At 27.2% G+C, this 13383-nt stretch overlaps 1 protein-coding gene across 1 annotated transcript in view; it reads left to right on the top strand.

Moving 5' to 3' along the window:
* The window catches only part of LOC107164346 (transformation/transcription domain-associated protein-like), a 42494-nt gene that overhangs the window by 22326 nt on the left and 6785 nt on the right, over positions 1 to 13383 (top strand). Inside the window, exons 29-48 of the mRNA XM_089214936.1 lie at positions 474 to 635; positions 691 to 933; positions 1208 to 1466; positions 1620 to 1825; positions 1900 to 2055; positions 2122 to 2259; positions 2333 to 2674; positions 2753 to 2833; positions 2952 to 3044; positions 3111 to 3258; positions 3379 to 3674; positions 3808 to 3961; positions 4658 to 4923; positions 4994 to 5283; positions 5367 to 5466; positions 5544 to 5791; positions 5868 to 6045; positions 6315 to 6482; positions 6572 to 6796; positions 6858 to 7028. Coding sequence (XP_089071062.1) covers positions 474 to 635; positions 691 to 933; positions 1208 to 1466; positions 1620 to 1825; positions 1900 to 2055; positions 2122 to 2259; positions 2333 to 2674; positions 2753 to 2833; positions 2952 to 3044; positions 3111 to 3258; positions 3379 to 3674; positions 3808 to 3961; positions 4658 to 4923; positions 4994 to 5283; positions 5367 to 5466; positions 5544 to 5791; positions 5868 to 6045; positions 6315 to 6482; positions 6572 to 6796; positions 6858 to 7028 — 3924 coding nt within the window. The remainder of the gene's footprint in view (positions 1 to 473; positions 636 to 690; positions 934 to 1207; positions 1467 to 1619; positions 1826 to 1899; positions 2056 to 2121; positions 2260 to 2332; positions 2675 to 2752; positions 2834 to 2951; positions 3045 to 3110; positions 3259 to 3378; positions 3675 to 3807; positions 3962 to 4657; positions 4924 to 4993; positions 5284 to 5366; positions 5467 to 5543; positions 5792 to 5867; positions 6046 to 6314; positions 6483 to 6571; positions 6797 to 6857; positions 7029 to 13383) is intronic.

Raw genomic sequence — 13383 nt, forward strand, 5'->3', positions numbered from 1 at the left:
GGCACACTGAAAACGTTCGCTGTCTGTACAAGCACGGGATAGATGGTCACATGTTTGACAACACTATAGAGTCAAATAATTCTCAATTTTCTCGAAACTAGTAAAAATATTAAAAATCAGGTAATTAATGAAAATAAAATGTTGAAATGTTAATATTTTCAGAAAAATAAACTCTATAAAATGGCTATTTTTTTCCATTATTTTTCAGAAATAATTAAATAATAAAAAAAAATATATTTTTTTACCAAAACATTAAAATATGAAATAATAATACTTCTTACCCCTTCTAGTCTTATTACAAACTTTTAACAAATTAGAATTTTGATATCTCCATTTTTCAATTGAACTTGGTTTTTTGCTTATTGTGATGATTTTCATTCTTACCGAATTTCTCCAAAACTATGTTACACCTGATGTTTTTTTTTAAGGCATTGATTATCATATGTTAATTTTTTTACTTTCATAATTTTAAGGAGCGTTATAAAAATTTAGCTGCTATTAAATCAACAGAATGGAATGAACCTAAAATGCTAATAAAAATAATACTAGCATATTATCGAAAATATAATGATGAAGTATTTATCCTCTTTCAAATACTTCCTGCGTTTTCAAATCGATTTCCTATAGATATAAATGTAAGTTTTATTTGTTATTTTTATGTTCTTATATTTTTTAATTTTATTGAAATAGTTTTTCAGAAGATTTATAGAAAATGAAATAATACAATCAAGTACCATAAAATGGAGACGAATGGTCTTTTTTAAATTTATTGAATTGTATCAAAAAAGAACTATTAATACTGATATTATAGGAAAAATACTTTATTATATAATATTACCATGTTTTTCAATGTGTTTTAAAAAAGGGGAAAAACAACAATTATTATATCCATCTAAATCTGAAGAAAATATAATTGGAATCGTCTTAAATAAAGTAAGTATTTCTTTAATTTAAAATAATTAAAAAATTTTATCCATCTTAGATAATATGAATGTTAAATACAGAGAAATAAAACTTTTACCTAATTATTAAAATGTAATATCAGAATACAGAAAAATATTTTATGATAATTAAATTTTTTTTATATTCTATAAGCTTTAGAACAATTTGAATTTAATATTTTGTGTATCAGTATAATATGGTAAAATAAATAAATAATTATATTATTTTATATTAATTATAGCTTTTTATTAATTTATATGTTTAGATATTTCATAACATTCGAGTTGTATTGAATGGATGTGATTTTGATGGAATTAAGGTATTCTTATGCCAACTTATTAGTCTGTTAGTTGATGATTTACTGAGTTACAATGACAGTGTTTGGGAATTGATACACAATTCCGTAATATCTTGCTCATGGGTTAATTGTACAATGGATATAAATGTCAAATATCATTGCTTTTTGGTTTTAACATATTTAATGTTATATAAAGAACCTTCAAAAGTAGAAAAACTTAGTCAAAGTTAGTTTATTTGGTTATTATTAATTATTCATAATTTAAATACAATACTCTTTATATTAGTTATATTGTAGTTAAAATATTTTGTTTGAACATTGTGTCACTAGACACAGCATTGTTTAAATTATTTTTACTCACTTATTATAATTTTTCTAGTGATAAAACTTGAGCTTTTAAAAGCTAGCTATACTGAAGCATTACCAGTAATAAATTACTCATTACACATAATAGTTTCTGATATCTATGTAAAGAATAATAGTGTGCAGAGCTTAGTTCCATTCATTAAGAGGGTATTGTGCAACGAATCACAAAATGTGCCAACAATACATCATACTTGTTTATTTATAATTAAATATAATACTGTAAGTTATATCATGATTATAGTTTGTATGAATTTTATAAAAACTGAACTGTTTGTAACTATATATTGTTTTAGTTTTTTTCCCCTTTTAAAGAGTTTTTAATTAATACCATCATAAAAGCTTTATTTCCTATTGCTAAAACTAACAATATACCTGATTTTAAAAATACTGCAATAGAATTGGCATGTTTGATAATAAGCTGGGAACTTACGGATACCCCTTCAGATTTGGTAATGTATTTGATAATGTATTTTTATAAATTGTTATAATTTTGTTTTACTATTTTTATTAAACAGACTTTAACACTGCCTCTTAAACGCTCAATTGATGATGCCCAATCTAAAGCAGAGAATATTAATACGACTCCACAAAAAAAGAAATCATCTCAATGTATTGAAAACTGTTTGAACTTTTTAGCAATGGTTGGGTGCCAGGTACTGTAGTATTATAATTTATAACTATAAATGTTCGTTATTTTTGAACTAATTTATATTAACTTTAATCTAGACACACGATGATAAACCTGAAAGCTTGATAAGTAAATTAGCAATACGGAGTAGAAAGTTATTTAAAAATATATTAACCACTGAACCAATTGATACTATGAAACTACAATTAAAATATGGATGGTTTGAAAAACTTTGTGACTCATTTCTGAAAAAAGAACAACTTTTTAAAAAAAACCCAAAATCTATTCATGGTAATTCTACTGCAAGTTTAATGAATTTGTTAGCAGCATTTGAGACTATATCATTGTTGCTAAACGTTTTACCACAAGATACAATGATAGAAGCTATAAAACCTGTTGAAGATCATCTTATAAAATTTCTTCAATTTGCATTTATTGAAGTAATATTATTAATAAATGATTAAAAAATGTTGTGCGCAAACTTAATACAAAAGTAATTATTTATTTTAATTTAATAGGGATCTACGTTAAGCAGTCCTCATAGTCATAGAGAAGTTGTGGTAACTAATCGACATCTCAATATACAGCAAGTCAAACAAGTTAGTTATTTATTATATAAAGAGATAGCATTATTAGTTCTTATTTAAAAGTTTATATAGTTAATATTGTTAATATTTCATTTATAACTATATTAATAATTTTTTTTTTAATGTTTAGGTTAATGAAGGAATATTAAATTTCATTGCTGATATTTTAAAAACGTTTTCATCAAATGAAGGATTACAAAAGCTGCATTTATATATACAAACGGTATGAATGAACTTTTCAATCATAGAACTTAATTGACTTAATTGACTTAATAAATGCATGTTTTAGATAGTTTCAGAGGGTTTGAATAGCAATTGTTCAAATAAATTAGAAATCAGTTTGACATTATTAAAAGTTTCGTTAATACATTTTCCAAATTATATGAATAACGAATTACTTAATACTATGGGAGATATAATGTTTAAATTTAATGAAAGTTAGTATACTGAAAATAAATAAATTATTGTAGAAATAATAAAAACTTTCAAGTTTGATAAATTAAAATATATAACTACATATTTGTTATTAAATTAAGAATGTATGAATAATTTTACAGATAATGGAAATCCAAATGTTAAGGTATTGTGTTTAGAAATACTAAAAACTCATGTTGATACATTGACACGTCTTGGTAAACAAGTATTTATTGAAAAAGTAGTAATAGAAAATTTGGACAGAGCTAGAGATTTTGAAAACAATATACCTTTTGAAGTGCAACTAAAATGTTTTGAACTTGTCATTACTTACATGAAAGATTTATCTGAAGCTACTGAAGGAGTATTCTTAAACTCGACACTTCTAGAATATATAAAAACCACTACTGATGAACGAATAATGATAATTATTTTAAACGTAATTAAATTTAAATTATTTTAAATTATTTTAATCAATACTTTGTTGTAATATTAAAAAGTTTGTTTTTATATATTTGATTTTCATTATTTTAATTAATGAATTTTATTAAATATTTTCATTATTTTTTTAGATTATCACCAAATGGATTGAAATTTGTAGGGATGAGGCTGTATTTTTCAACTGTCAAATTATAAAAATTTTAAAAACCATCACTTTTATTAACCGCTTTCCAAAATTATACAATTATTGTTATAAATTGAACCTTGAAATATTCAGGTATTTTGTTTTAAGGCTATATATTAGAGTTATATGTTTATGTTATAAATTTGAAAATAAATGGATTCATCAAAATGAATTATACAAATAAAATAGTGAAAAATATTAAACTAAAGCCTATAGGTTTTAGTTAATTAAAACAAAAAAGTTGTGAACATAATATTTTAAATTAAATAAAAATTTGTCAGATAATTAGAAAGTATAATTTTTATATATTGCTAAAATAAAGATGATTACGCTAAATATGATGAAAAATGTATTTAATAATATTTATGGGAAATATGTTTTGTTTTAATAATAATTGAAATATTAATATGAATTAAGAATTAATTTCTTATTTAATTACTTTGTACATTTTTTTATAATAGATATTATACAGCATGAAAGCTAGTAACGTAATTATTGTTGATGATTCCAGATTTTTTTAATATTTAAATCATCATAATTTACTTTATTTTATCATTTTATTAATTGATTTATTTACTTTATTCAATTTCCTAATTAATATGATATAACCGAAAACTTACAGTTCATTATACTTTCTCTCACTAGATTTCAATTTATTAAACATTTTTCCAAGTCATCCCAAAATTATGATATTCAGGGCATAGTTGTTTAACCTACCAACACACAGTTTATTGACTTTGAAAATCTATAATTACCCATTTTTACTAGTACATGATGTTAAAATAATTTAAATTTATAATTTTCGGATTGTATAGAATATGGTATCAGTTGCAAATCTTCATCAATAAGATATGACTTCTTAAATTTTTATGATACATTATGGTGTAACGGCGGATTATGCATGAGATTATTTACTTTGATGTCTAATGAATTAAGTTATAATGTAGATACTTCAATTGCATTTTATGTTCAACTGTTAATGGTAAAAATATCAAAAAATACTAAACTCCAAGGAGATTTTCCATTATTAGTCATTAAGAATAGTGTGGTCTCTGATGAAACTGTAAGATACATTGCAAGAAAAAAATATATTCTTTTGTCATTTTTATTGTATATTATATATTTATTTTTAGGATGCTACTTCAACTAGAAATAGTTCTTCAATTTCATATCAAGTAAAAAATATTTCTACGTTTGATATGTGTTTCTCTTTAGCACAATTGAGTTTTATTGATGAGGACTTAGCTAAGTATTTATGGATATCATTACTTCCTGATATTTGGAGTTTGCTTAGTGATGAACAACGAAACTTACTATCAGCAAGGGCAATCAACTTTTTGGCAAAAAGTAAAATGAGAAATAACTTTATGACAGCTTTTTATGAAGCTATTATCCTTTGTAAACCAACCATAGATTTTAAACCGTATGTTATTTATCTTGATTGATTCAATTTATCATAAAAATCTGCTATACATGATATGTAATACAAATAAATATTTATTTTAGTTACCAAATGGTATACATTGGAAAAACATTTAATTTATGGTATTTAGTCATTGATCAAATGGAAGATATATGTAGTTACTATGTACATGACAAAAAGGATGTTAGTAATATAAACTAAATACTCTTATTTTATTGGTGTTAACATTTTGTTTAAACATAATATACATTATTTTTAAGGAAGCTGTTGAAGGAATGATTCAAATGTATTCTCTATTGCGGGAAGAAGATGTTCTAGAAAGTTTATTTCAAAATACTATAAAATGTGAAGCTACTAAAAAAGCATTTTCTCTTGAGCAACAAGGATACATTAAGGAAGCTTCACAGATGTATATAGAATTATTAGATCAAGAAAAGAATGGAACTAAAATTTACCAAACTAAATCTTATAATAAAGATACCATGTTTAGAAAGATTCGTTTAACTAAGTAAATATTGATTTTGGTACATTGCTACAGTGGTCTAAACTGATTCATTTATACAATTATTATGCACATGTTGCAGATGCTTAAGGGAGTTAAACGAATGGAGTTATTTAACTGAACATATATTAGAAGATGATAATTTTTTGTTAAATATTGAATATAGGTGGAAAACTGCAATTGAAAAGTCTACTTGCGATGATTTAAGGTGGTATTTAGAAAATAAACAGAATATTTGGCCAACTAAACTAATGTGGAAGGTGATTTTCAAATAATAATAATAATAATAATTTATTATTTACTTGTAACTGTTATATTTTTATAAAAAATAATAATAATAATAATAATTAATTTTCACAAAATTACACTTTATCATGTTTGATTGATGTATAACTACTTCTATGAGTTTGGTTTTTCCTGAAACTAGATTTATTAAGAGGGAACATATTTATATGACTTCAAATTAATTATTAAGTATTACGTTATTTGTTAGGCTTATTAATTAATAAATAATTTATTTTGTTTTTAGTATCATTTTTATTTGGGAATGTTAGGATTAAAAGAATTAGATCAACAAGTTATATTCACTGTTCAGGAACACATTGATCTTGCTTCTATAGAAATTATTAATGAATGGAAAATATTACCAAAGTATTTATGCAATGCTCATATTCCTTTACTTCAAGCCTCCCAATTGGTAAGTTGATTAGATTATACTTATTAATTAATTAGAATGATTATGTTATATTACAATTAAATTATTAAATTATTAAACTATATGTGCAGATACTTGAAGTACGAGAAGCACTAAATATTCAAAATAGTTTGTTTCATTCACCTGAAAATATCAATAATATTGATACATTAATTCAGATTTGGCATAACAGAAATGCATGGATTGGAGATAATTTAAATTTTTGGAGTGATTTGATTTTATGGCGACAAACATATTATTCATTTTTGAATCAACATGATTTAAATTTAAAAACAGATTTCATAAAATCTGCTGAGGTAATTACTTTTAACTATAATTTAATATCAAACAGTAAATATTTTTTGTAATAATTTGCAGGATAAATCAAAATTACTTTTTGGAGAAATAGCATTAAAGCATAACATGAGTGATGTATCTATTAATATATTAAATAGTATTAATCTTAGTAATATTACAATATCTAATTGGTTGCATAAGATGAACTTGGAGGTGAAATGTAAACAGTTAAAAGTTATAAAATACAACAAAGTTAGTATAATTTATATTAATTAGAGAATAAAAGCTTCTTTTTGTATATACGCACATATAAAAGTATTCAATAGATTTTAATATAGTTTTCACTTATGAATTATCGAAAGTTACCCCTTAGACAATTTAATTGAGTCATCAAAAAGCTAAGCTATATAAAAAATTATGAAATATTTGATGGTAATCATTTCACTTGAGATTGGCTAATTTTTATTTTTTATTTTCGTGATTGTCCAAATAAGGTGTTTACGGGAATCAAAATTAAACAAGTTTCCTGGAAAATTGGATCAAACTCTAGAGATTTGTTAGTTAACTTACTGACTGATCAATATAGTACCTAAACTATCATAATTGGAGACTTGATATTTTCATGGTACGTTTGTACCATCGTGTAGGCATATATTTGAAAGGGTTTTTACAAAATTTGCATTTTAAAGGGGATGTTTATTCAAGAATTTTGTATTCTATGATAAAAGTTTTTTGATAAATAATTTCTATTGGTACATATCACAGAATATAATATTAATTGTAGATATTTGCTTATAATACAACTAGCTGAATAAGATTTTTTTTTTTGTGGATAAATCTTATAAATAATTTAACAGAAACTAAAAATATCTGATAAATAAAATAACTACAAAATATTTTATTTTCATCTATTTAATTTATTAGCACATATATAATGCAAAATTATTTGTTATTATTTTTTAATACTGAAAATTTTAAATCAGATTATGTTTGGTTTCAAGAAAACTTTTGATTGTAAGACCATTTATCTTAATCAAGTGGTTTATTTCTTATGATATTTAAAATATTAAGATCTTCTCAAATACTTTAACAAAATTTCTCTTAAAATATTTGAAAAAATGTACACTTTTTGAATTTAAAATGTTTTTTTACACTAGATTAACTTCACTGACAAAAGAATCAGATTTCAAGAAAAAAAAATTGTGAAAAATAAACTACATGACTTTTTATTTTTTTTTATTTTCAAAAACAATCTGTACAACAAGCACATTTAGTAATTTTGATATAGAATATATACATAATTTTTTTTTTTAAAACAACAACTTTTAAGGAAGTCACCTATTGGTAACACCTAAGAAGTTATAGTTGGATTTAGATCACTTAAGGAGATCTCGATTCCAATTTCGTTTGAGCCTGCGAGGGGGGTTGCCTGGGATATGCAGTGAAGCCATATCTTTAATGAGAGGATTAGTATTGGAGTTGAGTTGGGAGTGGAAACGGTGGTAGTGAATTTTGGTGTAGTCATTGACATTAGTTACTTTGAGGTCGTTGTGAAGTGAAAGGTTTGTCATGTACCATGGAGCACCAGTTAAAGTACGTAGGGCAATGTTTTGGAAAGATTGGATGGGGCGAATGTTTGAGGGTTTGGCCATCCCCCATATTTGAATACCATACGACCAGACAGGTCTGATCATTGTATTATACAATAACATTTTGGTTTTTAGATTAAGTTTAGATTTAAGAAGAGGTCGGAAGAGATGGAGTCTACTGTTGGCAAGTTTCCTTTTGTTTTGGAGATGGAGTTTCCAAGTTAAACGTTTATCTAAAATTATACCTAGATACTTTGTCTCGTTCGAGATAGGTATACTTTTGTCTTTAAGTTTGATGGTAGGGCAAATGCCAGGGCGTAGAGCGAAAGTGACTTGGGAAGATTTACTCGTTTATACTAATCATCCAGTTATTGGCCCAGTTATCTATAAGATTTAAATGTTCTTGAAGGTGTTGTGCAGCTATAGTTATGTCACTATTACTTGAGAGGATAGCAGTATCGTCGGCAAATGTAGCAAGTAGAGTGTTGTCGGTTTTAGGGATGTCCAATGTAAAGATGTTATATAAGTCAGGAGAGAGGTCGCTACCTTGAGGGACACCTGCTTCGATGTTAAACAGTGGAGAGAAAGCATTGCCGTGTCTGACCTTGAATTTTCTGCGTTCTAAATATGATTTTAGGATAAGGTATAGTGGAGCTGGCATAAATTGTTTTAGTTTGAATAGAAGTCCATTATGCCATACTTTATCAAACGCCTGTGCGACGTCGAGAAAAAGACCTGTACAGTATTTTTTGTTTTCGAGCGCAAAGGCAATCGTGTCAGTTAGACGGTGTACTTGATGCAGAGTCGAATATTTTGATCGAAAACCAAATTGAGTATTAGGTATAATACTATGCTCGGATAAGATGGGTCTGATTCTCTTGAGGAGACATTTTTCAAAGAGTTTGCCTAAGGTGGGCAGCAAGCTAATGGGTCTATACGAGGTAACTATGTTTTTAGGTTTACCGACTTTCGGAATGAGAATTACGACAGCAATTTTCCAGATGGCAGGGAAGTATGATAGACGCAGTATGGGATTATAAATAAATGTTAATAATAATATCCCTTTCTTGGAGAGATTTTTTAAAACTTTGTTGGTGATAAGATCATAACCTGGAGCTTTACCGATCGGAAGTTTTTTAATGATACTACTGATTTCACCTGGAGATATAGGTTTGGTGGGAAGGGACATGGGTAGAGGAGACGAGAGGAAATTGTTGACTTTATCTGTATGACTAGGATCAGGTCTTGGATATTGGTGGTTTTTGAATGCGAATTCTAAGTGCTCACCGAACAAGATAGACTTTTCAATGTCGGTTACTGTTAAGGTATTATTTTCTTTTAGGAGAGGTGGAGATAGTTCTTTAATTTTGGTTCATCTTTTAGTGGCCTTCCATAGAGAGTTGTCAGAGGTCTTTAAAGATTGAAGATAAGTGGTGTAGTTTTCGTATTTATATTTTGAAAGAATTTTTTTCAGTTTATTGGAAATTTGATTATAACTGGTTTTGTCACTGGGAAGGTGGGTGCGTTGCCAGACAGACCTAGCATATCTTTTTTCGTTAATAAGGCGACGTAAATGTATAGGAAGAATATTTTTTGGGACATTTTGGTGCTGATGGGTTGGAATTGTAGAATTTGAAGCTGCATCGGTTATTAATTTAACGAGATTTTGGGCAGCTATTTCAATTTCGTTGGTAGATTTAAGGGAGATTTTGAGATTGATATTGTCGTCCAAATAGGTTTTGAACGTTTCCCAAACGATCGGCCCATGTGTGAGAGATAAAGAGGGGGTTCCACCTACTGAAAGAATAACGGGGGAATGGTCACTGGCTATATCACAAATATTTTCAATATTTTTACTCAATGAATTAGAGGTGTTTGTGGCAAAGAAATCGAGTATATCCGGGTTTCTGTTTGAATGGGTTGGCCAATATGTAGGACCTGTTGGTGAAACGAAGTAGTAGTGATAGTTTGAAATGACTAAGTGAAGAATTTTCCCCCTGTGATTGTTGGAAAAACAGCCCCACATAGGATGTTTAGCATTAAAATCTCCTCCCGCAATAAAATAATTACCTAGAGAGTTGAAAAAATTAACGTTGTCTTCTTGACGGATGGAATTACAAGGAGGGCTGTAAACCGAGGATATAGTTAAAGGTGCATTGTTAATTTTAATAGAAATATTTGTTGCTTGGATTGATGGTTTTTGGTAAGGAACTAGAACATTGTGTTGGATTGAATTGGATACAAGTATACAGGATGAGCATGAGCTGTGCCATCGGGATGATCGGATCTGTACAATGAATAATTATGGATTTTGAAGATGGATTTAGCAGTAAAATGGGTTTCGGTTAGTAAGGCAATGTCAATTATGTGGTCGTATAAAACGGTTTCTAGTTCATTTTTGTGTTGTTGGAGGCCGTTTGAGTTCCAGAGGAATAATCTGAGAGAAGAGTTATTGTTTGAGTTATTGTTAGTCATTTTTGAGAAGTATTTTGTTAATAACAGTAGTGAGGAGAGAAATTAGGGGGTTGATTAAAGATTTTAAATCTAATATAAATGATGCAAGTTGCTGGGAGAGGGCATCAGAGTTGGTATTATTAACATGAGCATCATTGACCTGGGAATGGTTGGAGGGGGTGGTTTGGCTAGTAATCGTAGCATAAGAGGGATTATGTGTTGGGTTGAGGGGAATTTGGTTGGGAGTGAAACCAATGGGTGCTTGTACATTGGCGTTAGCATTTGATACATTTGAATTTGGATTAGAAAATGTTTTGGAGGTGTTTTTAGAGTTGGTCATTTTTTCTGTTGGAGATCCTTGAAGATCGGGCAGCCGCGGTAGTTGGCAGGATGGGATCCACCGCACAAGGTACATTTCGGCGGGTCTTCTTTGAGTTTCTGACACTCGGAGGTTGAATGATGGCCTTCACACTTGACACATCGGGGTTGATGGTTACAGTAACTCCTAGTATGACCGAAATTTTGGCAGCGGTGGCATTGGATTGCCTGTTTATTAGGTCTAGGTTCTTCGAATTTAATCATAGAGTGACAGATTGATTTTACTTTGAATACATCGCTATTGTTTATATTGGGTTCGAGGTCGATGAAGAAAACGGGTAATGGTTTTTTAGTAAGTCGTTGAAGAACGTTGACGACTTGTTTAACCTTGAAGCCTAGATGCTCGATTTCTTCAGTTAAGAAATCGATTGGAGTTGAGTGGTGGAGGTTTTTGAGAACAACCCGAAACGATTTTTCCTGTTTGATCTGGTTAGGTTAGGTACTACATGACTTAAATAAATGTTTTTACAATCAAAATATGCCTAAAAACCATGTTTACAAATTTGCTTAGAATTTTTCTAAAAAAAAAAAAAAAAAAAAAATGAATAAAATAAAAGTCATTTCTTTTGTAGTGTTTTTTTGTTACATTCTGTAAGTCTGTATGTAATATATTATGAGTAGCCGAATAGGGTTTTGTATATCAATGTAAAGTGCATATTTTTTTGGTTTATTTTATCATTGTTCCTTAATATTCAAGTTGAACTAAAAGGTTTATTGTATTTTACCATAAACATAGTCAATTTTTATTTTTCAATTTAATTTTTATCTTATCTTCATTATTGACTTTGAAGCGTCACCTGTACTCGGACAAATAACAAATAAAAATTAGCCAGTTGTGTGACCACCACGGTCATATCACAGATGTTTTTATTTTCTATTCGAAATTTTAAAAATGTCCAAAATAAAATCATCTACATCTTGCTTACGTGACTATTTAAACAAATAAGGAATTCGTAAAATTTGTAATATTAATGTCTCCGTGGAAAAAAATTGTTGATTCAGTAACATTTATCAATAGGAGAAAACATATTAATGCATTAACATCAACTAAAAAAAAAAACAACTTTTAAGTGACATGTTAAGCAATGATAATTATTTGTTTATTAAAATAGTAATAATATTTTATTTATATAAATTCTAAATTAAAATACCAAATAATATTCAATTAAAATGTATGGTATTTTTATTTATGGCTATTTTTTTTTTTTTTTTTGGAGCATATTTCTATGGTTTTAAAGGCAAATAAACGAGTGTTTACTAAAGGTTTTCCTAAATATTAAACTTACTTAAACAATAAAAATTATAAGCAGATTATTTATTGTATATGTAAAATTGTATCATCATATTTATGAATATTATTTTCTAATTCTGAAGTTCAATTTTTTAAATAATTATATAAGTTAAAAATAATAAATACAATAAATACATTGAAAAAAATTCTATATCATGGTACACTTCATTGCAAAAATAATAAAAATAAAATAAATAATAGATTAGATTGAATAAGTAATACAATTTTAAATTGTATATATAATTAGCTGAATAGCAAGCCCAGCTTCAGGTGCAGTTTTTTTTTGCGTAAAATCCTGTTTAGTTTATACGCTATATTGGTGTATCTTGATCTGATTTTATCTCAGATTTAGTGTACTTTAGTTTACGGACAAATTGGCTTCAGTGTACCTAGCCTTGTGAAGTAATTCAATCTAGAATCTCAGATTGGATTTTATAACATTGGGGTACTTTTTTACGTAGTTTAAACTACATCCTCACTAAACTTTTCTAATACCACTAAAAATAATTTTCATCAAAATCAATTAAGTCGTTTATGAGTGTATAAGCTACAAACTTAGATTTGAGGTTATGTCAATGTAATCATTGTCATTATATATCAAAATTCACACTTGTACTTAGTTTGCCCAAGTAACCAATGGTTACCATTTATGAATAAATATTTTACTTATCTCTATTCTCTAGTACTACTATTACAATATGCAACCATAAAATAAACAGAAAAATATTTTCAATTTCTACCATGAATCTGAAAATTTTGTTTGTGGATTTCATTAAAATTTAAATTTTTGAAAATCCTTTTGTACTGTACTCTATATCATAAAATAAATTTGCTGATAATATTTCAAACTCATAGCTTCAAATTATATCTTACTTCAAATATTCTACAGATGTTA

Source organism: Diuraphis noxia, unplaced genomic scaffold (assembly GCF_037042655.1).
Source record: "Diuraphis noxia isolate RWA-SAM2 unplaced genomic scaffold, SU_Dnox_SAM2 contig0001, whole genome shotgun sequence".
Taxonomy (NCBI): domain Eukaryota; kingdom Metazoa; phylum Arthropoda; class Insecta; order Hemiptera; family Aphididae; genus Diuraphis; species Diuraphis noxia.